Here is a 26,649-nt window from a genome sequence, read left to right as displayed (position 1 = left end):
CGCGTGTAACCGTGCAAGAACTCCAAGTTGTTTAAATTCCAATAGTGTCTCCATAGCCTAAGTTGCTTAAGGACTTTAAACCCAATAATCCGACCAAACTATCGAATGGCAGAAATCTGACCAAGCGGAAATTGCAATACATTTACGTTGGAGCAAGTGAGTGACAAAAATATCAAACGTGGCAACACCGTTCAGAGAAACAGAAAACATTGCAATATTTATACATTAGCATCACATATTGCAGTGTATTGAGATATGTGCAACAAACAAGAATGTGGTGACAAAATCCTGCACAGAGCACTAATAATGATGGTAACCAATGTGCATTTGAATAATAACAATAACACTTATTTTCATCAAGAGCATGGGGCAAAATACTGCAGGTGAGCAGAAAAAGTTGCCACAAAGACAGCTTGAAGAGGCTGCAAGCAACCACACTGCAGTTCAGCGTCATTGAACTACATCTAGACTATACTGAAAAAGTGGTAGGATACAGGCGCACATCATTAATAGCTCAAATATAGAGACGACATTGCAAAGTTGCACTATTTGCAGTCCATGGGAAAAAACTGGTAGGGCTTAACGTAGTTAAATCAAGCAGGACGTGCAAAAGAGAACCTCTCCTTTCTTTAACCTCCTCCTTTATTACTTTTTGCCACACAGTTTTCTTTCTCAGGGTTCATACGTCTGGAGCAGTGGTTTCACAGTAATACCCAGTCCAAACAATCACAAAATAATTGTGACAACTTGCACATCCAAATGAAAACAGCCATAACACATTATGTAACTCATGTGACATGAGTAATAATATTACACAAGAAATGACCTAGAAATCAAAAAAGTGGCACTGTGAGAATGTCATAAAGTTCAGAGAAAGAAAGGATAAAACAATTATCTGACAGAAAATATCTCCTGAGTTTCTTGACAGAGGCACTTTTACTTAAAGGGCAACTGACTACCCTCTGGTCGAAAGCGTAGCTGCAGCCATCGCAATCAACAACTTCGCCATGCGCCTCTCCTTCCGTTTCCTCCTCGAGATTTTCCTCTCTCACGCCTCGTCGAGTAGGCTCTGCAAGGGAAAATCTCCCTTCCTCCTCCGATGTAAGCCGGAGGCGTGGTGTCCGGTGGAGATGCGTCACATGTCTACGTCATGGCCCCGCCTTGAATAGAATATTTTTCTTGGTTTTTGCTACCCGGTCCTCTCCCCAGTTGCTGTTTTTTTATGTTTAAGCTTTATTTTTTCACCTTCTCCACTCCTTTCCCTGCACTTCCTGGATGGGTGGGTGTGCGACAAAACTGCTCGACCCCTATTACGGGCCTGTATTTGTACCTCGCTTTTCCATCGTCATTGAGCAATGCTTGGAGCGCGGGCATTTTGCTGCCTTGCTCCCCTGTGCTCACATGTTTTTCCGCACTCCGTGCCTTCCGTGTTGTCTGAGGCCGCTTGTCATTGGCGAAGTTTTTTTTTTTTTTTTCGCGGCAGGCCTTTGAGAAGTACAACTCGTGCGTGGTTTCTCCCGCCACTTTTGATGGTTTTGTTTCTTTAGCTATATTTTGCTGCTCCTATCACCCTTTGCAGTCTTGCACTTTGTCGGGCATTCTGGTTACGCTCCTCGATCGACGAAATAAATGTCCAATGGAAGACCAGCGCCGGCCATGTCTGTCACTGTGTCCTGTCTTTCCCGCGCTGTGGCACGAAGTTGTCAACGGATTCTTGTTTGTCATTGGGATTCGAAAGTTCGCGATCGTCCTCGCACTGAAATGGCCCCTGCCCTGCGTGAACGGCTGGAAGGTTTGGCCCAACAAATGGACCCGAACGCCTGACTTCAGCCGCGGCTCAAGGAGCTGCTCAGTTTTACTATTTACTACTATTTACTATTTACTACTATTTATTGCTATTTACTACTATTTATTACTCTCTGTTTTACTATTTTTAACTTTTTATGTACCCCGCCGCCGTGGCTCAGTGGTTACGGCGCTCGGCTGCTGACCCGAAAGACGCGGGTTCGATCCCGGCCGCGGCGGCCGAATTTGGATGAAGACGAAAAGAGGCCCGTGTACTGTGCGATGTCAGTGCACGTTAAAGGACCCCAGGTGGTCGAAATTTCCGGAGCCCTCCACTACGGCGCCCCTCATAGCCTGAGTTGCTTCAGGACGTTAAACCCCTATAAACCAAACTAAACCAAACTTTTTATGACTAGGGTTCAAGGCTGTCGCCGGGCGCTTCCCCTCAGTTGTTTTGTTGTTTTTCCTTCATGTGGGTTTGTAGGCATGTGCCAAAGCAAAGCAGAAGGCGCTGCGGAAAACGTTGCGAAAACGACGCGACCCCTCGGCTACGCCCAACCTTCTCCCGTCAGTCAGAATGATGCACCAATGGAATGCCTTTAGTGAAAGAGACCTGCATGACGTCAAAAGAGCCAGAGTAGAGCGCGTGGATTTTTTCTTTGTGGAAGGAAAGAACTAGCGGGCTTTGGTTTGAATTTTTACAGCTTTTCGGGGCGCGCATAGCTTTCATATTTTGCAGAGGTTATCTTCGATGCCTCATCTATGCAGAGGGCTTGTTTTTAAAAAATGTCCGTACTCTGGGCAGGTGCTTTTTAACGCACCGTAGTGGCACCTTAATGCTCTAGCTCCTCAATGTCACTCAGTTGAGAGCTGGATTCTTCTGATGAGCTGCTGGAGCTACCAATAGTGAAAACTACTGGCTCGATTTCTTCGTCGAAAATTATATCCCTTTCCCAGGCTTCGTCCTCAATGCGCTCAGCATGGGCACAGAACTTTTTCCAGTCTTCATTTGATACATGTTCCAAAGCCTGAGGGAGCAGCTTCTCAACTTCAGCCAAGGTGAAAGCTGTGTTTTTTTTTTTGCTACAAAGCCTTTCACCATGCTCCACACCTGCTCAATTGGATTGAATTCACAATTGTAAGGAGGCAGTCTCAACACTTCGTGGCCATGTTTCGCAGCAAGTGTGTCAATTGCATACAAAGTGTGTCCGTTCATTACTCGTTTGCACAAATCGAGTAGCTCAGCTGGCACCATGTCTGCTGACCATGATATGCCCTTCCTTGTGAGCCATGCCTGGATTTCAATCTTCCGAGTTGATGCCGTTGGTGGCTTTTCGAGGGCGACGCTATGGTAGGGAGCATTATCCATAACAATAATGCTGCTGTTGGGTATATTCGGCAGAAGCTTGCTCGAAAACCACTCCTCGAAGTTCTTGCCGTTCATCTCGGTGTGGTAATCCCCTGATGAGCCCTTCTTCGCTCTGAAGAAGTCGGCAGCACCGCTCACAAAGCCTGTGTGGCTGCTTCCTGCATGAACGAGGATCAGGCGGCCTCCTTTCCCTGATGGCGCTGGCAGACCTGTTGTTAGGCCCCTAAGAAAAGCATCTTGCGATGACTTGACTGTGCTGTCCTTCCACACATGTTGCTTGGTATGGCCAGCGTTTACCCAAGTCTCATCGAGGTATATGATGCACCTGCACGGAAGCCGCAGATAAAAATCTTACTTCAGTCATTGTTATCAAAATATTCGCCATGGAAAGATAGAAGATCACGTGTTCAAATATTAGATTTTGAATGTCCAATAGAGTATTCTTAAATTCAGCATGCGAATTGAAAGTGCCTATTTAAAACAAAAATTATAATTTTAATGTTTTTTGAATAATCGGCACCAAGTTGCAAGGACCAGAAAAGGACACAAAAAGCGAGAAATTCATTCTTCTTTGCAGTATCAAAGCACCATCTGCTATTCCGTGTCATCACTGATTCGCATTTGATTTTGTTTTAGAAACGGTATTCCTGAATTCATAAAAATAGTACATGACGGAAACAGATGTAATTAAGGTGCGGCAAAAAAAAAGGACAAATCGCTGTATTAACGACCATTAAAAACGAAACACTTACCTCCCTTGGCTCCGGAATGCTTTAATAGCTCTGAGATACCGGCGCCGCCAGGCTACGATGTCAGATCGCTCGATGAGTGCAAGACTTCGCATTCGTTTTTCGAACTTAAAACCGATATCTTTTAGTAACCTCCACAAGGTAGCCTTACTCATGTCCGGCAAATCGGCATCTTCGTTCACTTCATCCAGGATTCTGTCCAAAGTAGGTATTTCGCGTTCGGCATACATACGATGTACCTTGAGTCGGATGGCGTTGACTTCAAAGCTGTCATATTTAACACTGCGAGAGCTAGATATGGTCACCTTGCTAGGTCGTTTTTGCGGTGATCTTATTCCAGTAGCGAGACCTTCCTTCTTGAACCTCGCAACTGTCCGAGGGCTCACCCCGGTCATCTCGCCCACAGTTTTGAGAACTTCGCGCACAGTCTTCTCCGGGAAGCGCTTCCTTACGCTAGAGTAAACGTTGACGATAACCTGCTTGGAGTCTTTCGAAAATTTCGGAGACTTCAGCTTGGAGAACAGGCGAGCAGGAGATGTTTTTGAAGCCGCAGTGGGCGAAGAAAACAAGCGAGTAGGCGATAGCGGTGCCATTTTCGCATACTCAGAAACCGAAAGACGAAAGCAGACGACATCGCCGGCCGGCCTAGCTGCGAAAACCTGATACAGGAGGAGCCGAAAAAAACCCAGAAAACTAAGGCACTCTGTTTTGAAGAACATTAAAGAAAAAGCAATCTTTTTGCAAAATAAAACACCATTATCATTATACTGCAATAATAAACAACAGTAACTTTAATTTTGAGTTCATTACTCTTTTCACTTTCGACGCACTACATTACGATGCGGACGAGGAGCGCGAACAGGCGCCGTAGCCTTGGCTGCGTTGACAGCTATGTATGAAACGGAGTATAGATATTATTGAGAACGTTGCAGTTAGAAGACACCAAACATGTGAAACTAGGAAAGAACTGCACAAACGCATTCGCTCCTTAACAATTACGAAAGCGGTCATTAGAATGTAACATAAACAGTCCACCCATATGCAACGTTCCAATCTTACGTAATGAAGAATACGAAATCATGCTTCTGCACTGTAGAGTTGGTTGGAATCTTGCGCTCGACGGGTCCTGATTAGCAGTGACCACGATGCACTTGAACTAGCTAGCCCGACGTCGTCGCGCTACGGTGGGAAACCTCACAAGGCGTTGACAGTCCTGTAATAATTCTGGGTGAGCGCAGCCATACAGTGCCGTTGTCTTTGATGACGCAATAGCTGTCACGGAGCTCTCCTACACACTGAAGACTTCACGGCGCGGAGGCATAGCAACAGGATTCCAAACTGAAAGCATAAACATGCCATGGATGCTGCCCATATCCACTCGAATTCTGCTGACCGTCGATAAATGCGCTCAACAAGAAAACGGTATTGAGACTATTATGCACATTTTATTATTTATTTATTTATTTAGAAATACTGCTGTCTCAGGGGGTAGATATAGTAGGAGTGGGTACATACATTAGTAAAATCAAATAACATGGGTAGCATAGAAATATGTAACATATAAACATTAAAAACAGATCAACAGGACAAATTGTCAGGCAACTGAACAACGAACTGTTCAATTAGCGATAAGCGAAGTGAGCCGTCTAATCGACTCCAAATTTCAACAGTTAGAGACAAAAAAAGAAAATTTAAAGCAATCTACATGTGGTTTGAAAGGAACAATGTTTAATGGGTGGTTCTGTCGGGTTCCACGTGCGCTTGAGGACACAATTGTGAAGGGTGCCTGAATGCCATATTGACGTGTGAACGATCTTGTGCAGCATAATCATGCGTTCACGTGCGCGCCTACGTTTTAACCTTTGCAAAGATAAACTGTACTTATGGGAGGGAGGTGAAAAGCAGTGATCGTACTGGCCGAAGATGAATCGTATTGCTTTTTTTTAAAACTGATTCTAAACGGTCAATGTAGCGTGCGTAATGAGGGAACCAGACAATTGAGGCGTACTCCAGGATGGGTCGAACTAATGATTTGTACGCAGTTAATGTCAATTCCTTAGTGGCATTTTTTAAGGGTCCTTTCGGGGAACTTGACTTTTCGTTTCCAAAAAGAATGCGAGTTTCTTCTGAGACAGAGATCTTTTGGTTGGAAAAGGAGCCTTGCGGAACAGCTACCTTACAGATTACAGGCCCAGAAATAAATAAAAGAATGAATAGCAGAAGCTCTAGATTCCAAATCATTGTAGAATCGTTCATGCTACTTCAGTGAAAAATATGCACGCCCCAACAACTATAAAAAAGTAGAAAGCTGCTACACTTGATGTCTAGTGCACATATCTCACATGTGGTAGAGGTAGCGTGCAGCTCCCACTTAAAAAATGGGCCAGTTTTTCTGATTTCCAGCGTTCTTCCGGCGTTGATTCAGAGGGGCACGATTATGCAGCTGAAATCAGCAAGACATGCTAAACGGAACCCTAGTATATTTAGCGCTTGGAAGAGGATAGACAGGACGTCTTTATTGACCCCGTGGCTCAGCGCATGCAGTGGTGCAATCATTTATTCAGTCATATATAGAAGCCTTTTTTTTTTGCGAAAAAAAAATAAACTGAAGTGAACTCTTGTTCAGAGGTTCTCCAGTTATGCTTTTGGCGCTAGCAGAATCAAGGCTGAGTTTAGATAGTTTAACTACTTCTCATTTGAGCACCTGCGTGCAACAAAATCACATGTGCACTGAGATCGTGCGTTTCTTCCTTCAACAACGTGCTAAGTTATATGTCAGCTGCTCCAGGAGTATGATTTCTGACCAAAAGTACTCGTTTACAGAAAACACTCTCGCATTCTTCCTAGAAGAGGAAGGTGGGAAAAACTCCTCATCTATTTCAGGATCGACTGACGTATCTCCCCTTCTGTGGGCAGAGTAGGAAGTTATAACGCAGACTGGGGGAAAATCTTCTTTGTTTGAAATGTCTTCAATCGGTTGCAGTTTTGCTAATTGTAAACTGTTGTGAGGATTGTGAGGATTACGGGACGTGAAATAGTGATAGAGAAATGCTTGCGGGTGAAGCTTAAGCAAAGGCATAGCGGCTTATAGAAAGAATTGAATATTGGTTTTGAGAAAGCTAAATGATGCAGGAATTGTCTCACATATCTCGGTGGACAACCCAACCGCGTGCGTCTGGAACAAAGATGCCAGATGGCTTTAGGCGTCTTCATAAAAAGTATTGCACTCCAGTTCAATTCATTTTTAAAATTCAACCATTCAGAGCAATCGTCAAGGTTTCCAAAAGGAAATAGGACTCACCTTCTGAAGCTAAAATTCTCTATTAGCTGCGCTCATGCTGGAGTTTGCATGCATTTTGCAACGTGCACCCGCCGTCACGAGTTTATGAAAGGCGGCTACGTCGAAAACATATAATCGCTTCGTGTTCAAGACTTACCGCTGAAGATATAAGGAAGCACTGGGCAATTTGCACGATGACGAATGGTCTGCATATATTTATTCCAGGATGCATGGAAAGATGGTGACGAGAGTGAAATATTTTACTAAAAGTTTACATAAGTATGTTTCCTCACCACCACCTTCTACAAAATAAAAGCAGATAAATGTTCGACAGTGCTTACCAGGGCTGATGAAGTCGTCGCGAAGTAAGCCTGTAGGCAGGCTATCGAAACGCGTAATTCGCTCGGCGATCGCCCACCACAGAGTCGCATAGCAGATAGAATGACAAGCGCCGTCCAGAGACGCGAAGTGCAAGCTACACCCGGAAACAGCTGCCAATAACAACCAGTGCAATCACGGGTCGCGCTCTATTCGCGGATGGACGAATGAGCGAACCCACACGTCCCCTGCAACCTTTCTTCACTGCCCCTCACACTTTACTCCTTCCGCAGGCAGATTCTTTCTTCTTTTCCTTCTCTGAACCGGTTTCCGCGTGTCCCCGTGTCAGCGTTCTTGGTATTTATTCACCGCAAATGTTTCCGCTCCTCCCAGAGCAGCTGACGAGACAGATGACTGACGAAATGTGGAGGACAAACGTTGTGAGGAAGTGTCGTTTCCTCCCATTATTCTTCAAGAAAAATACTTTATCTTGTTATGCTTAACATGGCCAAGTGTTTTACAGGGGCGCAGTACCCTTAAGCCTTTTTATAGCATTTCTGGCTAAGCTTCTGCAATGTGTGTGAGGTTGAACAAAGATGATTGCACTTCACTTAAGTTTCCCGTGCTTCTGTGCATTCTCTGTACTTTTCCCGCCCCATTTGTTGTATTAATCAGCTTTCAGTGTACCTTGTACCTCGCACTGCATTAATAGTCTATTATCTACCGCGCTCGTGAGTGCGCCGCATATTGGTTGCGGCATTAGTTTGTTAAACAGTCCGAAAACAATTGCAAGCTTATGAGCAGCAGGTATGCTAGTCTCGGCGTTCTCCGTATAGGAGAAGCGCCACATGCAGCGTGTTCATTCTTGACTAAGAATTCCAACGCAGGATGCCGCGTCGGCAGAACGAAAGGCACTCGTGATCCTGTCGCTGTGGGCAGCATTCACGAACAAGCGCAAGACAGCCGAGGTTCTGTGGAAAAACTGCGATCAGCCCATTCATCTGGCACTTCTCTTGTCCATGACGTACGAGAGGCTCACAGTGTACGTGTCCGAAGGCACCATAAAACAGGAGCTTCTGGACACCAGCAGGTGAGATATACCGATCGCCACGCAAGGTGATGTGTCGCTGACATCGCACAGCACATGGGCGCCTCTTGAGGCGAAACGACAGAGGCGCCCGTGTGCTGTGCGATGCCAGTGCACGTTAAAGATCCCCAGGTGGTCGAAATTATTCCGGAGACCTCCACTACGGCACCTCTTTCTGTCTTCTTTCACTCCCTCCTTCCTCCCTTCCCTTACGGCGTGGTTCAGGTGTCCGCCGAGATATGTGAGACAGATACTGCGCCATTTCCTTTCCTCAAAAACCAATTTACCAATTTGCCAATTTTGATGTGTCTCCATGAGCGCAGGCGAGCTTTTCTCTTTCACAACGTCTGTCAGGCGTCGCTGCAATTCTTCCCCTGGGATACTCAAAACTGCCATCCGGATGCACAACTGAACTCGAGATACCTGGCTCTTGTTTCGTCATGTGCAGCCTGCAGAATATTCTCGCGATGTTTTGCAGGTGCGACCACAAAGTTTTGTAGGGCGCAGTTCTAGAGAACGCCGTTTTGTCCACAGGATGAGAGCAGTCCATGCTTTTTACTTTCGAGGGTGGAAATGTCTCGCCCTTGAGGTACTCGATGAGGCGTTGTAGGGTTTTTGCAATGCGGTATCATAATCGCCACTTGACTTCAGCTTCATCCTGGCCCTATGCGTCGGAATTCTACCGTCGAGACTTATTCTCTGAGGGCCAGGCTACCGCAAGCCATGCGGCCCGACGTGTCCTGAATGCACAAAGTGCAGGGGCTATTCCATCACTACTAGCCTCAGTACGAGACCGTAGCACGCGAACCGTCCGTACAGATATAAAAGTTCAGAAAAATAAAGACACATTGCATGCTGATCAATACAGAAAGAATGACAGTAAATATTTAACTGCTAGCAGGCCGATTATCAAATAATAGCTTCCGAATTCAAAACCCCTGCTGGAAAAAAAAGTTAGCAAACAAGCATAACGGTAGTCGCTCAAGCTACCAATTATGGGAGTAGACGGAATATTTTATGATAGAAAAAAATTAGAAGCTACTGACCAAGAAGAAGCTAGTAGAGCAAAGAGGTTACCTCAAATAAATTAAAAATGTAGGTCTATGAGCACATTATTGATTTGTCTTACATTCTAGCCTGATGTGAAGGAAGATTGTGAATCTGCACTGGAAATCACTGGAGCCAGTTTATTCCCTTCGCTGGTAGCTAAGGGAAGAAATGAACGCCTTCTTTGTTCAACAAGTGTTTTAGTCAGCTCGTGCGCATGCTTATTCCGTGAGTGCCATGACTTTGAGAAAAAAAATCGTATTTCGACATACTTATATTAAAGTTGTTACTGCAATTCCGGTAGGGGCATCATTAGGTTTGTATTGCTAATGAAGGAACCTTTCCGGTCCGTTAAAAATGCTTTAATTGCATTTCTTACACGTTGTAGTGGATGTTCAATGCTGACTAAATGATCTCGAGGCACTTTTCTGCCCTTGGTAGAGAACAACTAGTGTATGCAATAACTCGCTCTGTGCCGATCATACTTGCACGAGCATGACGTCAGGCTAAAATCAAGGCTGCCTGCATTAGTGTTTCATATTAAACGTGAGACTAGCGCTTAAGACGCGAACATAGAAATAGAATAAAGAGAGGATAAGTGCTCCTCCTCTACGATTGTTTTTCTGTCCTCATCTTAAGCACAAGTTTTACGTTTGACATGAATCCCAACCAACAAGCTCAGATTTCTGCTTTGACTGCAATAATGTGGATCTCGATTTGGGTGTGTTCGTCGAAAGGGTAAAGTAGTGGTGCTGCTTTCAAATGGCGTTGAAGTTCAATGAAAGGTTCAGCTTGAACCCACATCGACGTTCGCTAGGCGTCTTGCCGGAGAGCTCGGACGTTTTCGGCGGTTGCAGTGCAAGAGGTTTGTCGTAAATTAGGCGAAGAAAATTAGTGACTCTCACTTCGAGGGGAGCTTCGCAGGAGTCCTCGTCTGTGCTGGGGCGGGGTGCCGTTAATACTGAATATGTGCATCAATAGATAGGCTTAGTTGGTGGTTCCTGATGTGTCAGAGAGGGTGAACGAATTGCTGACTTCAGAATCATAACCAGGAAGAATATTGCCGCTCTTATCTATCGGTGCCTTTGTTCCTAGTCGAAATTCATTTTTAAAACCTAGCCATGATCATTCATGGAGTACCAGCCGTGGTGGCTCAGTGGTTATGGCGATCGGCTCCTGGCCCGAAAGACGCGGGTTTGATCTCGGCCGCGGCAGCCGGATATCGATAGAGGCGAAATTTTAGATGCCTGAGTACTGTGCGATGTCAGGGCACTTTAAAGAACCCCAGGTGGTCGAAATTTCCGGAGCCCTTCACTACGGCGCCCCTCATAGCCTGAGCCGCTTTGGGACGTTAAATCCTAATAAATCAAGCCAAACTTTTCATAGAGTGGTGGATAGCTGTGTTTCCTCTAGGATGTAAAGTCATGCTTGCTCAATTGTCTTGTGCTTCCGAAATTGTTGCTTAGTTTCTCTTAAAACTTTGTTTTTATCAAGAAACGGCACCGATCTCTTGCAGACAATACCTTAATGATTCCAGGTATCGCTGGTAGTGCTGATATAAGCTAACAGTTTAAAAAGCTATCGGTAGCACCTTCATTGTAGTTTAAAGGCGTCAGTCCTGTCTTTTGTGTGCCTTCGTGTCCTCGTTTCTTGCGCCATTACCAGTTTTTTTTCTTTTAACATGAACCAACTCGCCCAGACTAAAGTATTACTTGAAGCAAAACTTTTTTCCATTCTTCAGGGAAACGTACCTGTAGGAAGTATAAAGCTTACAATATAGAAAAGAAAAAGTAGGAATACACTTTATTATATCTGGGTTCGATAACTGATTCCTTGAGAAGAGCTCCTAGCCCAGGACCCCATGCGAGGCACCCACTGCCCTGGCTTGGTCCATCAGCTATCGCTGCCCAGTGGCCATGTTGTCGGTCAGTCACTCCACCCGCAGGCTCAGAGGAGAGTTAGCAAAGGTTGCAATGCGGAAAGGGTGCGATTTTAGGATTCGCCGAACTTGTATTTCATGTGGCGAAAGCTGGCACGGTTGCAATAGCGCGGGCACTGAGGAAACGTGCCAGTCTTCTCTACATGACAAGACAGTTCGAGGCGATTCCTAAAGGTGCGAGTAGAATAGGGGCATTGGAAGAGTATTCGGCTGGAGCTGACGCCACCCCACTTCCTCTTGTCAGGTATGGCGTAAATTGGGTAGAATAAAGTGCACGAGAATTCGCTCGACAGCAAGAAATCCCCTTGCAGCATTGTCGCGGTTGCAAAGATCAAGATGACGCCCCTTGCCTGCCTGACTTGCATAATGCTGAGATCCAGTACTACAGCAGTCATCAGGCCGGGAGATCTTTGAGGCTTATTGCAGCGCCAAGAACACTGACACGTGTGTTGCGAAACGATCCGTGGCGTTGCAGAGAAACGAGATAGCTTTCCTCGATAACTGTCGTACATCGGCTGTGTAATCTTCGATGTGGTTCTTATTTTTGTTTGTTGGTTTTGTTTCGTAGCTTATATATTTCACGTGGTTCTTGAATAAAATTCAGGTGCTAGACAGCGCCCGTGTCGTCTTTTCTTTCCTTGGTCCTTTGTTAGTTTTGCGCTGGTCCACAATATGAAACAGTTGAACTAGAATTAAAGAACTTGAAGCAAGAACTATCTCGAGCAGGACAGCAGACGGAAGAACATGGAAATAGAATGGCTGCCTCAGTACACCGAAGAGAAACTTAAAAATTAACCTTCTGGTTGATGAACTTGAGATGGCTGGAATTTCAGGGGCCGACGTTGAGGCAGTTCATCGACTTCCACTAAGGGGCGAAAAAGACGCGTCAGGCAGGCAGGATCGCCACTGTGCTACTCCGCTTTTAATCCCGTGTGACTGGGGACACGTTGGAGTCGAGAACCAGAAATTAAGGAGTTAGAGTATAAGATATTTAAAAGAGAACCATTCAAAACAAGGAACTGTTGTGAGAAATAAAGGCAGCGGCAAAGCTTGGCCTGTATTAAGAACGAAAAGCTGTTCGTTCGTCCAGCCCTTCGCAGCCGGATTGGCAGAATTACTTTTGTCGACGACCTAGTGAAAATACGATCAGCATTCCGACACGCCCAAGCTACTAACTTAGTGGCGTTACGCCTGTGAGAAACTATATTTCTAATGGTGGCCATTATGACACTTTTTCTCTCGTCGTCTGCAAAACACGATGTGATAAGACAATTTCTATGTACCAATTAAATGCATGTTGCCCAGGGAATAAAAAGGACTCGATGATATTGTTTCTGGCCTCGCTAAAACATCCTTTTGACTTGTAAGCTTTCACTGAAACATCCTTTTCAAGTGAAATGAATGTTTCGAATTCTACGGGTACAAACATATGTCACTTGAAAGCACGAAGTGATGGGCGAGTTGGTTATGCATGGTATGATTGAAACAGCGCAAGGCCGAAGGCCAAAGAAGAGAGCGGAAGAAAGGAGGAAACGGACAAATCAGCGAAACGGACAACACAGCGCTGATTTGTCCGTTTCCTTCTTTCTTCCGCTCTCTTCTTTGGCCTCCGGCCTTGCGCTGTTTCAATCATACCAAACATATATCAGTTTTTCGTAATATGCGAGGTAGAGGCCTCACAGATTATGTGACGGAACATTTTTGCTGCAGTGTTATTTCAAAGTATTGCCAAATGTGTTCTCGTTATGGGACGATTACGAGAACGCGCGAAAGCGCAGCACGTGTAGCAGTATACCGACCTCCTTCGAGAACATTGTCAGTGCTTCTTGGACTTCGTGAAGGAGTGCTCAGATCCTGTGTCCGGTATAGCTCATCGGTTGGTGTTGTTTGCGATTTCAACTGATTTAAACTGCCAAAAGCTTATTGAAGTGGTTCATTTATACGGATATGAAAACGCTATTCATGTGCCAACAACAGCGACAAGTACATCTGGATGGTTTATTGATTTATTAGGGTTTAACGTCCCAATGCAACTCAGGCTATGCGGGACGCCGTAGTGAAGGTCTCCGGAAATTTCGACCACTTGGGGTTTTTTGAAGCGCACTGACATCTCACAATACACGGGACTCTAGAATTTCGCCTTCATCGAAATTCGGCCGCCGCGGTCGGGATCTAACCCACGTCTTTCGGGTCAGCAGCCAGCGCTGTAACCACTGAAGCACCGCGGCGGGGCAAGTACATCTGGAGCTTTGCTAGATCTTTGTTTCACGAATTGTAACGCGGCCGGTATTGAAGCTGGTATTTTAATAGCTGACGTTATCAACCATTTACCGATCTTTATTTTTCAAACACAGCTTACACAAAACACAATATAAACCTCACGTCAGCAGAATAGGTACACAATAATTAATCAAGGAACGATTCAGGTCCTTCAAAGACAAACAGCACAAACAAATTGGGACGATGTTTACTACCCATACTACCGCGCAGTAGCATACGATTTATTTATAGCGAAACCTGAGAACACCATTAAACAGTCATTTTAATTCATAGAATTTTGGAAAGGTATGAAAGTCAGAAAGTTATGGATTAATGGAGCACTTTTAAAAGCAGCCAAGGAAACTGAGATTCAACAAGGGGAAGCTTTGGGCCAGTTGGCCTAACATGTTGGAGAGGAGGTATAACCGCGATCTTGGACGACATACTTAGCAGCGCAAAAAACGAGGACCAAAGCGAACAAGGAGACACTGGCGTCTGCATTGGATCCCGTGTCGCACCTGTTTTGAGCGACATATTCCTAAGCAGAATGGACGTTAAATTAGCTGAAGATCTTGCTGATCTTGCTGAAAGAGTCTTCCGGTATGTTGATGACTTTTTGATCCTCCTAAAAGATAGTTCCCCCAGGGTTATCCCGGACGTCGTCAAGACATTCAAGGAAAGGGGCGATGGTCTGAAGTTCACATTTGCATTACCGCAGTCAGGCTCCATCCAGTTCCTAGACCTGAGGATTGGGTGCTATGCGAGTGGGGTGTGCTGGGAGTATCTTCCAAGGACGGAGAAGCCCCTCCTCAATCACAGATCTGGTCATTTAAACTGGTAAAGGCCGGCATTGCTAGTTCTTGCCTAAAAGCCTTCTTTTCAATATCTCGCTGCCACAAGGTTGAAACAAGCTTCCCGGCAAAAATACGCCGGCTCAACGAAGCAGGTTTTCCTGATCACACTCTGGCTAGAGTCACCGAAAGGATCTTGGCCAAGACCGGTAGGCCCGAGGTCATCGTGAAAGAGGTTGCGACGAAAAAACGATTGGTAGGAATTCCCTATGTCCACGGCATTTCACTTCGCCTAAAGAAAGTGGGGGCGAGGTACGGGGTGAACATTGTTTACACCGCGAAGAATAAGCTTGCTGGTGTGTGCAGTCCTGTGCGCAAAAAGTTTGAGCATGGTGGTGTCCGCGGGAGGGGTAGTTGTACGATAGCCCACCAAAAAGGATCGGAGATTGTGACACAGGCGTTGTATTAGCATTCCGCTTTCCTGTCGTAAGAATCACATCGGCCAGACCGGTCGGTGTATCAATGAGCGTATAGCGGAACACCGGAGATCATTGAAAGGTGCTGTGGCGTCCAACTTCTCCTTGATTTGCAGGGGTTTCAAAGACCGCTTTCCCCACCTAGTTAGGGCAAACAGCTTGTTCAGGCACAGCGATAAGGTCTGCCGGGAGCTGTTAGAAGCTTATTTGATTAAGAAAGAAGGAGACGCGTGTGCCACATCACCGTCGGTCAGCCTGCAGGAAAAGGAGGTTCCTTTTCTGCGCAGTTTCTTGAGCACGAGCAGACAGTACGGCGGGGGGGGGGGGGGGGGGGGGGGGGGGGGGGCTTGATGTGATTGCATTTGTTATCCTGTTGTTGTGTTCGTATTTCAAGCAGGAATGATATGTCATAGGTTTCCTTTGCACGCGTGGTAGTGGTTGTGTTTCGATTTTGTATTTTCTAACGCCTTTAAAAGCTTCCCTTTCGTGAATAAAAAAAATTCAGTTGATAGTCTGCGCTTGTGTTGTGTCTCCTTGTTCGATTTGGTCCTCATTTTTTTCGCTGCTAAGTATGAATCCACACCAACTAGCCCAACTTACTGTACTTATCTTGGACGAAACTTAAGAACGAGAAGAAGACAGGACGAGCGACAGGGACGAGCGGTACGAGCGGTACCGCTCGTCCTGTCTTCTCGTTCTTAAGTCTCGTCCAAGTTCGGGGTTATTCCTCCTCTGTGAAACTGACAGACTTTTTGACATAATTAACAAAAGTAGAATTTTGTCCTATTTAAATCTATATAGAATCTGAGAAACAAGCGACTCTGGTGCTTTGCATTGCATAGAGTGAAGGGAAAGTTTTGGAGTGATTGTAGCACTGCACAGCCTGGTGTGCTTGAAATTTTTGTATTCGAAACACGCGTAAGGAAGCGCATGTGTTGACATAGGTGGCTTCATATCGATATTTTATTGTCCGCTCCTTTTGTGCGTTCCGCGCTATGTTCGGTCACTGACTACCGTCGCGTAAACTAGAGGAAAACGGGCTAGCGACGAAGTCGAGGCATCCGGCAAAGCAGCCCTGCTCTCGTTTTACTTCCAGGCAGTTCGCGGCAATGGCTACCGGGGTGCTGAACCTGTGCTATCTGGAATCCACGTGCCGCGCATACGACATCCTGAGTGTGCAAAGCATGGACTGGAAGTACAAGACCGCAGTGGACATTGCCGCCGAAGGAAGCAACCGAAAGTTTCTCTCGCACCCGTGCTGTCAGAAATGGCTGACCAACCAGTTTCTCGGTTGCATCAGCGTCCGCGACATCACCTGGGGCTTCTTCAGCGTTCCACTGTGGCTCAAGGTAGCGTGAGCTTTTCCCACCCGGTCGTGATGGAGGCGCTGGGCACATGGTTTCTCTTACAGCATCCGCTACAGAGTCTTCCGCCGCATCTGGTGGAATGGTCTCAGCAGCACTGCTGGCGGCTATGCTGTCTTTGCTTTGCTTTTCTCCGCTTTGCTCTGGTTTGCTTTCTTTTGCTTTATTTTGCTTGCTTTGCTTGTTTCGCTTCATGGAGGAAGGAATTAACTGCAGAGAGGCTGTGGCGCCACAATTCTTGAAGCAGGAAATGACGACTTAGCCTGGTGACTCATGCGCGTCTCAGTGCAGTTGCACATGCTGCGCGAAGGTCTCAAAAGATCAGATGACCGTGCGCTGCCCCTGCCCGCCGGAAAAGCTGAACTTCCGCATCGTTCAGGTAAATAGCAAGGTATGCTGCTGGGCGAGTTGGTTTGCAGAAATTTTAAAACATGCATCGCTGGCAGACGAAAGGCAAGAGAGAACGGACACAACTCCGTTTCTGCGTGACTGTGTGCTCGTCTCTCTCGCCAGGTAAAGTACCGAGCGTCCTTTCCAAGTGTAAGTATGCTTCGTTAGTCTTGCATATCGCACGGACACAGCGTTAACCGATTATTCTTCTTGCCCTAGCTCTATCGCGCTTCCTTTTCGCGGTGCTGCTATCATAAACGCATTTCCACTTCGGCTATTTCTAGCCAGCTTTGCCAAATACGTAGGGCTTAAAAGGCAATGAGTTGACGCCCATAAACGAGGCCACCAATTGCGCCGTTCGTGTTCTCTAAGCACGACACCATATTGGGAATAACCCCGCTAATTACTGGAAAGAAATAGAAGTTACCACCTTGAAGCCATGCAGGATAGCATTTTTTAAGCTACTGTGCAAGAAAGGCAGGAACATTTCATCACATTTCGTTAAGTGTAGCGGGGCCGAACTTGTCGAACATTGGCCGTACTTTGGAAAGAAATGTAACAGCCATTACTACACCTCACTGTCTATAGCAAAAAAGTTCAGTTTCGTAAGAAAGGTTAGCTATTTAGCCAGAAGCATTTATTCCATTACGCTTTCCTTCCTAGTTCGAGTAAATGAAGAAGAAGCAGCTACATATTAAAAGAGACTGGCAATTAACAATCATTGTTCGTTCTTCGTCACGCTTATAATTCACTGCTTTCTGAACTTGGGCTGCGCAGTTCTTTCTGGCACACCAGTACCCGATATGCCACCATATTACCCAGATATTTTAACCTGTAGGTATTTCATTAAAATCACTTCATGCGTTTAAAGAGCTCCGAACTGCGATTCATAGCAGTGAAGCGCTTTGCGTGTTTTTTTCCTGCGACTGCAGCCATCTTCGCCACACCATTCGGAAAGATTGAGTGTTAGATATTCAGTGTGAGATCATTTTGACTATTAGTTAGTTGTACACTCACAAGAGCCAAACAAAGTCAATAAGGATGTAGTAAATACCATGGAATTAAAATTATCAAGGTTCCGGCTTTTTCGCTGCCGCAGAAAAGGTAATTCGTCAACCAAATGTCACGCTTCCAAGGCTAAAAGTGAAGGTGAAGGCTGGGAAGGAAAAAGAAAAGAGCTGTGTGGCAGTCATCTCCTACCTCTAGAATTTCTCGCACAACATCAAAACGATAGCAGGAAGGTACTACGTTGGGGTCTGGTTCTCCGCTCCGTGCAAGGTGCAAAAAATATGCGCAATCGTTAACAGATAACGACGGACCGCCTGCTCAACAAGACATGCGAACCGGTAAAAACAGTGCCGAACGGGAGTAGTATATCACGTACCAATAAATTGTGGCAAAGTGTAAATAAGTCAGACGGCGAGATGGCTCAGGAGCATTTCCTCGAAGTAAAAAAAAAAAGATCCAGAGGACATTTTTAAGACCAGTGCAATCCGCCTATCCACGCCTGTCAACCTCTATTACCGAGTACGAGGTTCCTGGCGACGGCAAAGAAGAAGATTGAAAGGGAAGTGACTGAGGCGTACCGCATTGCCAAGGCAGGGCGTGAATTCCAGATTAGTATCCAGAAACTGGATCTGGTTACCTTTGGCCAATTCATGTGTAAAATTAAGACCTTTTACTTCACGCTTGAAAACATTAAGAATAGTACTAACTGATTAAGGCAGGCTAGAGTTAGAAGAGAAGCTTAACATCACGAGATAATCGTAAACGTACCGAAAAATGCGCACAATGCGTTGGTTGGAGAGACAACTTTTCAAGCACTGGTTCAAAGAAGAGACAAAAATATTACATAAAACTGGTTCCACAGATGAGCCCCTGCATATTTATTTATTTATTTATTGTACCCTCAGGGCCCGAAGGCATTAAAGAGGGGAGTGGGAATACATAAAATTTTCAGTCTAAACAGCAACAACAAGAGAAAACAAAAATAAACCAGGAATACATGACAAATTGAAAACACAGGAAGGCAATAAGATTAGAATGCAGTAGGGATATATTAAAATAGTGTGTAGACAGTGAAAGGCAATTTTTATACAGTAATAAACGACACATACTCAGAAAGAAACATTAAGGACTTGACGAAATGCATTGTTATCAGAAATACCTGCGATGTCGTGGGGAAGGTGATTCCAGCTGGCACAAGTTCGAGGTATGAATGAGTCATGAAAACATTTGGTTTGACAAGATGGGATTCCAACTTTATGACGGTGATCAACGCGTGCTGATATGTAGCATGGTCTTGACAGTAACTTAGGGTTGAGAAAGCTGTTGTGGTAAATTTTATGAAAAAGACACAATGAGGCTATTGATCTGCGGTGGGAAAGAAGTGGTAGGGACAAACTTGATTTCATGGCGGTTACACTGCTTGTTCGGTGATAATTAGAAAGAATGAAACGGCATGCGCGGTTCTGCACAGCTTCCAAATCTGAAACAAGTGAATCGATGCCAGGGCTCCAGACAGATGCAGCATATTCTAACTTGGACCGTACCAATGTTTTATAAAGTAATAATTTTATTGAACTAGATGAACGTGAGAAATTTCTGCGAAGGTACCCAAGCATGCGATCAGCGTTATTTATTATGTATTCAACGTGAGTTTTCCAAGACAGGTTACAAGAAACGTAAACACCCAGATATTTATAACATGACACGGTTTCGAGAGACACGTTGTTAATGTGATAAGAGGAAGCGGCATTAGAGAGACGATAAATGCGTACATGTTTACACTTATTAATGTTTAGTTGCATGTTCCAAATAAAACACCAGTCAAGAATCTTGTTAATATCGGATTGAAGACAACAGACATCATTATCATCTTTAATTTCGCGGTAAATAACACAATCATCGGCAAAAAGATTAATTGAAGAAGAAATGTTAGCCGGTAAGTCATTTATATACATGAGAAAAAGGAGGGGCCCAAGAACTGACCCCTGAGGCACTCCGGAACGGACAGGCAAAGAATGCGAGTTTATATTGTTCGCTGTTACGAATTGTGAACGGTTAGAAAGAAAGCATTGTAGCCATGCAAGGACATTAGGGTCTATGTTAAGATTGCTTAATTTAAGAAAGAGAAGCTCATGCGAAACAGTGTCAAACGCTTTCGAGAAGTCCAAAAATATGCAGTCTGCCTGAGACCCGTGGTCAAGGATGCAATGAAGGTGATGTGTGAAACATATTAGCTGAGTTTCGCATGAAAAAGACTTACGAAAACCATGCTGGGCAATGCTGAAAAAGGAGTTAGATTCTAAAAAAGAGATGAGATGAGAATATATGACGTGTTCCATGATCTTGCACGGAATACTAGTGAGCGATATAGGTCTAAAGTTATCAGGAGAATGTTTATTTCCGGACTTATGCAGTGGAATCACCTTCCCAATTTTCCAATCATTGGGAATACAACCTGTTACAAGAGACTGTTCAAACAATTTAGTAAGAATTATGGAACAGTAGAACTTTGTATTAATTAAAAACTTCGAATTAATGTTGTCAACACCGCAGGAAGAGGAAACCTTAAGATTTTCTATGATGCACTGGATGCCTGACGCGTCGAATTCAACTGGATCCATAGGAAGAGCATCAAAAACAGGGCACACGCGATGAACAAGAGAAACATTGCTAGAAAATGCCGCAGCAAATGTATTGTTTAGAACTGAAGAACATTCGTATGGAGGAAAGGCAACGCCATCAGAAGAAGTAAGTAGAATTGTGGAAGAGTCTTTCTTCTTAACTACATTCCAAAATTGTTTAGGATTATTGACCAGCATAGCAGGCAGGGTGTGGTTAAAAAATGTGTCCTTTGCGTTTTTTAGCGCACCTTTGTACTCTGCAGCTGCGGAAAAGTAGGCCTCCCATCGTTGTTTAGAATTCAACAACTTCGCAGAGCGGAACAAGCGCTTCTTTTTATTGCAGAGTCTTTTTAAAACATTATTAAACCAGGGTGATTCCCGATCGCACTTCAGAGATCTTAATGGTACAAAAGTGTTATTGAGATGTTCAACGATATCCTTGAACAAATCCCAGTTAGTGTAAACAGAACGCTGTGAAAAGCCTGGTAAGTAATCGTCCAAAAAACGAGCTAGTTCGCAGTTAATAGCGTTAAAGTCAGCCCGTTTACAATCCCTAATTTGTTTAGTCTGACTAACTCGGATAGATACAGGAATTTGTACATCAAAATGGAGCAAAGAATGATCACTGAGACCAGGTAGGTAAAAAATCGAAGGGATAAGATCAGGCACGTTAGTTAGAACAAGATCTAAAACATATACCACTTTTCTGAATGTAAAACTGTGCTTTGTGGCAAATCGCGGTCGACGGAAAGTAAAATTTAAACAGTTCAAGGAATTGTTCCAAAGAAATGCTAACAGCATTGCGGAAGCTGACTTCACCATATTCTTCTACTTGCTGTTTGAGTGCTGCAAAACAAGGCTTCATGCGGAAGAGAGTAGAACAGGTCCTCTATGTTTATCGAGAACGCCGTGGTGGCAGAGGTTATGTCACCTAGACTGGCAAGAAAATCTTTTGAGCTCTTCACTAAAAACGGGTCCGGTCCCACTACTTCGTTCAGGTGCCTCTTTAGAAAATCCCCTACCTCCCCGCTGCTGTGGCTCAGTGGTTACGGCGCTCGGCTGCTGGCCCGAAAGACGCGGCTTCGATCCCGGCCGCGGTGGCTGAATTTCGATGGAGGCGAAATTCTAGAGGCCACCTACTGTGCGATGTCAGTGTATGTTAAAGAACCCCAGGTGGTCTCCGGAGCCCTTCACTACGGCGTCCCTCATAGCCAGAGTTGCATTGGGACGTTAAACCCCATAAACCAAACGAACCAAAATCCCCTACCATTCGCTGCCAACTGTCCTTCTCTGATACAATGATGCGAAGAGGGCAATTCATCTTGCGGGTTTTTCCTGTGAAGAAAACTTGCAGGGATCCATTTTTCTCTTTCTTGGCGTCATTGGCCATTGAATCCAGCTGTACCTTCCTGAGAAGCTTCCTGGCAGCCCTCTTTCGTCTTTCTTCACAAAATTCTATCGGCCTGAAGTTCTTCGTTAGTGCCTGCCGAGCCTTTTCGTCATACATTCCGACAGGCATAGCTACGAAGCCGCCTTTTTTGTTGGTTCACAAAGTGGTTCACAATTTTCTTTAAAGGGGGGTTCTAGGTGGCTGTTCACTTACAGTATTGATGAGGCTGTGAACTCCTACGTCGATAACATGTCCTTTATCTTGGATGGTTGTGCTGCGGGCAGTTTGTCGCACTGTGGCTAGAAGCTCAGAGTGGTTGGTCGGTGGTTCAAAGGAGAATTTCGGAACCTACTCCAGGATGCTCTGTATACCTCCAGGGATGTTGATGTTGCCTTCCACGAAGATGGCCCTGGCTGCCTTGTTGACACGCTTCCCAAAAGGTGGCTCTGGCTTTACATAGTTCCAAAGAAATTCGGCGGAACTGGCAGCAGTCTTCTTTAGTTCTGAAAATCTTCGGTTTGCCAAGAAGGGATCTTCTTCTTCATAGACAAGGGCAGGTAGCCAGTCCATGTAGAAACGGACTAGTCTCCAACATTGTGACTTCATTATTTTGCTGATCCTTCTAGCGGGTCTCCATGACGGCTCAAGCGTGCCCAGCATTTTCTGAACCTGCGGAGGGGGGATCTTCATCATCATGTAGTATACAAGAACCCGGAATCGGCATGTGATGACTGCGATAAGCGACGCTCAAAAGATTGCAGCTTGATGCTTGGATGTAGAGCACAGAATAGAGCCCAGGGTAGGAGAAACATATTCATGAAGGGTTTTCTGGCGGGCAAGTTGGTGCTTGTCGTTCGTGATTAAACTGCGCGAAAACAACGCGGTCAGAGACAGAAAACACGTACACACATAAAGCGCAGGACTTCCAACTTTTATTCGAAAAACGCTTCTAGCATTACCTTTTATAGGCTCTAAACAATCACCATAAGACACAGTCTGGATAAAAACAGGTTAGTACTGACAGTTACGTGTACATGATGCGTGGACCCGCCAGAGCGCCCATTTTGCTGAGTAAGTTTCGCTAGTAATACAGCGTTTTGCTGATGCCCTCATTCGTGGTATTAGTATTATCTTCGCTTTCATGATCTTTATCTTCCCGTCTCCTTTTATCCCTTTATCAAGGTATCAATGGTGCGTAAGCTTGCACACACTGGTGTAGTTTAGATTGGCGCTCTAGCGGGTCCCCGCATCATGTACACTTCACTCTCAATACTTAACTGTTTTGATCCCGGCTGTGTCATGTGGTGGTTGTTTAGAGCGTATAAAAGGTAATGCTCTAAGCGTTTTTCGAATAAAAGTTGGAAGTTCTGCGCTCTATCTGTGTTTATGCTTTCTGTCTATGTCCCTGTTTTTTTCGCGCAGTTTAATCATGAACGACAAGCACCAACCAGCCCGCCAGAAAACCCTTCTTAGACATACAACTTAAGTACTCGTATGTAATGGTGACCCACCTCCCACTCCGCATGCAGGACCCACCGCTACACATACTCAATGTATACTGCAATCCGAAATTGCCGAATGTATCATTCGCGGACCATTTAGCCGCGCGCTGAGAGTTGCGGATCGGGACCCTCCCCCCCCCCCCCTGACTGTGGGCGATTTCAACGCTCGCGCTCGGATGTGGGGTTACTGCCGTGAAGAGAAGCGGGGACGGCGGAGCTTGCGTTAACGCTGGGCTTCGCTCTTCACACTGAACCAGTCCACGCTACTCGTATAGGCAACTCCGTGACTACGGTCCGGACTTGACCTTCACCACAACATTCAGTATGCAGACTAGGTCACCACCGAGGAAACCCCCGGCAGCGACCACTGCCTCCTGAACACTGCGATTAGGACCCATCCTTTCGCGCGACCACTGCCTCCTGAACACTACGATTAGGACCCATCCTTTCGCGCGACCGACAACACAAGCCCGACTCCCAGATTGGACCAAGTTGAGGCAAAATTATAACGCTGCCACACCCATACATGAACAAGGCTACCAGTCTTGGTCACAACAATTGGTCTCTGGCCTGCCCTCCTCCGAAACTCAAATTCAGCTCTCAGAGGCGGTCTCTGATGTGGACAACCACCTGCTCTACCTCAGGAAGGCCCGGAATTGCCTCGTTCGTCGGTGGCGCCGCCAAAAGCGCAACCGGAAGCTTGAAGCTCGTATCGCCGAGCTCACTCAACGAGTGGCTGAGTATGCGGCCCAACTCGCCGACTCCAAGTGGGTGGCGACTCTTTCGCGCCCTAATTGACCCAACGCAAACACGCACGGAAACTCAAAAACACCTCCAAAAAGCAATGCACAGCTTTCAGGGAAACACAACTCAATTGGCGCACAAGCTCCGGGACCAGCACTTGTGCACCCCGCGGGCCGGCGTACTCTTATGCAGGCTCTGAGAACGTTGAGCTGGATGAACAGTTCCAGCTCCACGACCTGACGGCGGCCCTGGCAAAAATGAAACATGGCACCGCTCCGGGTCGGCACAAAACTACAGTCAAATTGCTAGCCAACCTCCCCAACCCCACATACCTGTCTTTTTTTAATTACATTAGCTCAATCTGGCTCGTGGAAGTGCCACTCACCATCGACTGGAAGACCGCCCTGGTCACCTTCATTCCTAAAGCTGGCAAGGCCATCAACACGGACAACCTTCGCCCCATTTCTCTGAATTCCTGTGTGGGAAAACTCATGGAGACCATGGTACGCGACAGGTTGTCCGAGTTCATGGAATCCAAACATCTTTTCGCAGACACCATATTCGGGTTTCGCCCACACAGATCTGCACAGGATGTCCTGCTACAACTCAATCGAGCTGTCCTCGACCCCGTCGAATGCGATCTCAATGACAAGGTCGTACTCGCCTTGGATTTGAAGGGTGCATTCGACAAAGTTGCCCACGAGATCATTATCCCCCACCTCTCTCAAACTAACTGCAGCAGAAACGCCTTTCAATACATTCGGCATATTTTTGACCGACAGGCAATCTTACATTCGAGTCCAGGATAAAGAACATGGCTGTTCAGCTAGAGGCCTACGGCGCCGGTAGCTAATTTCCCCTTACCTTGTCCGGCTGAAGTCTGGAGGGGTCGAGAACGGAGACAGCGCGTCGCGCGCTTCGGGCACTCTCCAAGGCCGCGGGAAACGGGGAGCAGACCCTGAACAACCTTGTCAGGGTTGCAGAGGGTCGGTGACCGTCTCCCATTGAAGAGAGATGAGCTCTCAAGTGAGGGTGGGGGACAATAAGGTCTGCGCCTTCTGAAACCACCCGGCTGTCGCGTTAAGCGGTATAGTCGACTTTGCTGGCGCCTCGGAAAGTGCGAATGTTTCAGGAAAAGTGCGCGGTCCGCCAGAGTCGGTCTCTAGCGAGCACTGGGCTCCGCCCACTTGTATGTACAGTGCCATTGCAGCGGTATTGGTTGAAATTGGGCGAGAGCAGGTTTGATAGAGCTCCGCCCAATTATCGAAGGCATTAAAACCCGCTGCAAACGAGGAGCAAAAGGAGCGCGCCGAGTCTCAGTCTCGGCCGCTTTTCTACAGCCCTTCTTTTAGAAAGCCTTTTTTTAAACCGCCCTTTTCTCTAAGTTCTTGTATTTGGTCCCATCTTCAAATACAAGTTTTGTTTCTCAAGAAGTGTGGAGTTGCTGCCCCAACCGGCAACGTGTCGCCGGACGAGGGTACGAAGACGTGAAGTGCTATACGATTATCGGCGAAAGGAAGAAATTTAACTGGTGCCTGAGAAGGATGATCAGAGTTTCGAGTTAATTATGGCCCTTTTCATTTAGGAACCAGGGTTACACCCCAGGGTGAGGTGCTCTCTTCCCTGTTATTAAATTTGGTTATGATGCGCCTACCGGCCCAACTGGGCGCTGTTGCCGGTGTGCAGCATGCGCTGTACGCAGATGACATCACCGTGTGGGCCACACAGGGTACCCTTGGAGACACTGAGGCCAACCTGCAGGAGGCGGCGACCATAGTGGACCATTATGAAAGCCGCTGCGGCCTCCAATGCTCCACCCAGAAGTCTGAATTTGTGCACATACATCATCATCATCATCAGCCTGACTACATAAACTGCAGGGCAAAGGCCTCTCCCATGTCTCTCCAATTAACCCGGTCCTTTGTCAGTTGCCGCCAATGTATCCCCGCAAAATTCTTAATCTCATCCGCCCACCTAACTTTCTGCCGTCCCCTGCTACGTTTGCTTTCTCTTGGAATCCACTCCGTTACCCTTAAGGACCAGCGGTTATCTTGCCTTCGCATTACGTGCCCTGCCCAAGCGCACTTCTCCCTCTTGATTTCAACTGAGGATGTCATTAAAGCGCGTTTTTCGCTCACCCAAGCCGCCCGCTTCCGATCTCTTAACGCTACACCTATCATTTTCCTTTCCTGAGCTCGCTGCGTTGTTCTTAACTTAAGCTGAACCCTCTTTGTTAGCCTCCACGTTTCTGCCCCATAGGTGAGTACCGGTAGGATACAGTGTTGAATACTTTTCTCTTCAGGCATATTGGTAAGCTACCATTCATGAGCTGAGAGAACCTGCCATACGCGCTCCACCCCATTCTTATTCTTCTAGTTATTTCCCTCTCATGATCCGGATCGGCGGTCACTACCTGCCCTAAGTAGATATATTCTCTTACTACTTCCAGCACCTCACTACCAATTGCGAACTGCTGTTCCCTTGCTAGGCTGCTGAACATTACTTTGGTTTTCAGCATGTTAATTCTTCG

The 26,649-nt window shown here is 46.0% G+C and overlaps 2 protein-coding genes across 2 annotated transcripts in view; one reads left to right on the top strand and one right to left on the bottom strand.

The window, feature by feature from the left end:
* The window catches only part of LOC149337289 (transient receptor potential cation channel subfamily M member-like 2), a 350,682-nt gene that overhangs the window by 94,230 nt on the left and 229,803 nt on the right, over positions 1–26,649 (top strand). Inside the window, exons 9-10 of the mRNA XM_089554378.1 lie at positions 8,389–8,591; positions 16,197–16,449. Of these exons, the coding sequence (XP_089410504.1) occupies positions 8,389–8,591; positions 16,197–16,449 (456 nt within the window). The remainder of the gene's footprint in view (positions 1–8,388; positions 8,592–16,196; positions 16,450–26,649) is intronic.
* LOC149337291 (uncharacterized) lies at positions 2,619–4,596 on the bottom strand. The gene is made up of 3 exons (XM_089553641.1): positions 3,907–4,596; positions 2,897–3,479; positions 2,619–2,813 (listed from the first exon to the last, which is right to left on the bottom strand). Exons 1-3 carry the CDS (start codon positions 4,494–4,496, stop codon positions 2,619–2,621), a joined length of 1,368 nt encoding a protein of 455 aa, XP_089409767.1. The 5' UTR covers positions 4,497–4,596.

Source organism: Amblyomma mixtum, chromosome 7 (genome assembly GCF_055824585.1).
Source record: "Amblyomma mixtum isolate Tamu chromosome 7, ASM5582458v1, whole genome shotgun sequence".
NCBI classification, from domain to species: domain Eukaryota; kingdom Metazoa; phylum Arthropoda; class Arachnida; order Ixodida; family Ixodidae; genus Amblyomma; species Amblyomma mixtum.
The sequence above is the reverse complement of the archived record's forward strand: the minus strand, read 5'-3'. Positions and strand labels throughout refer to the sequence as shown.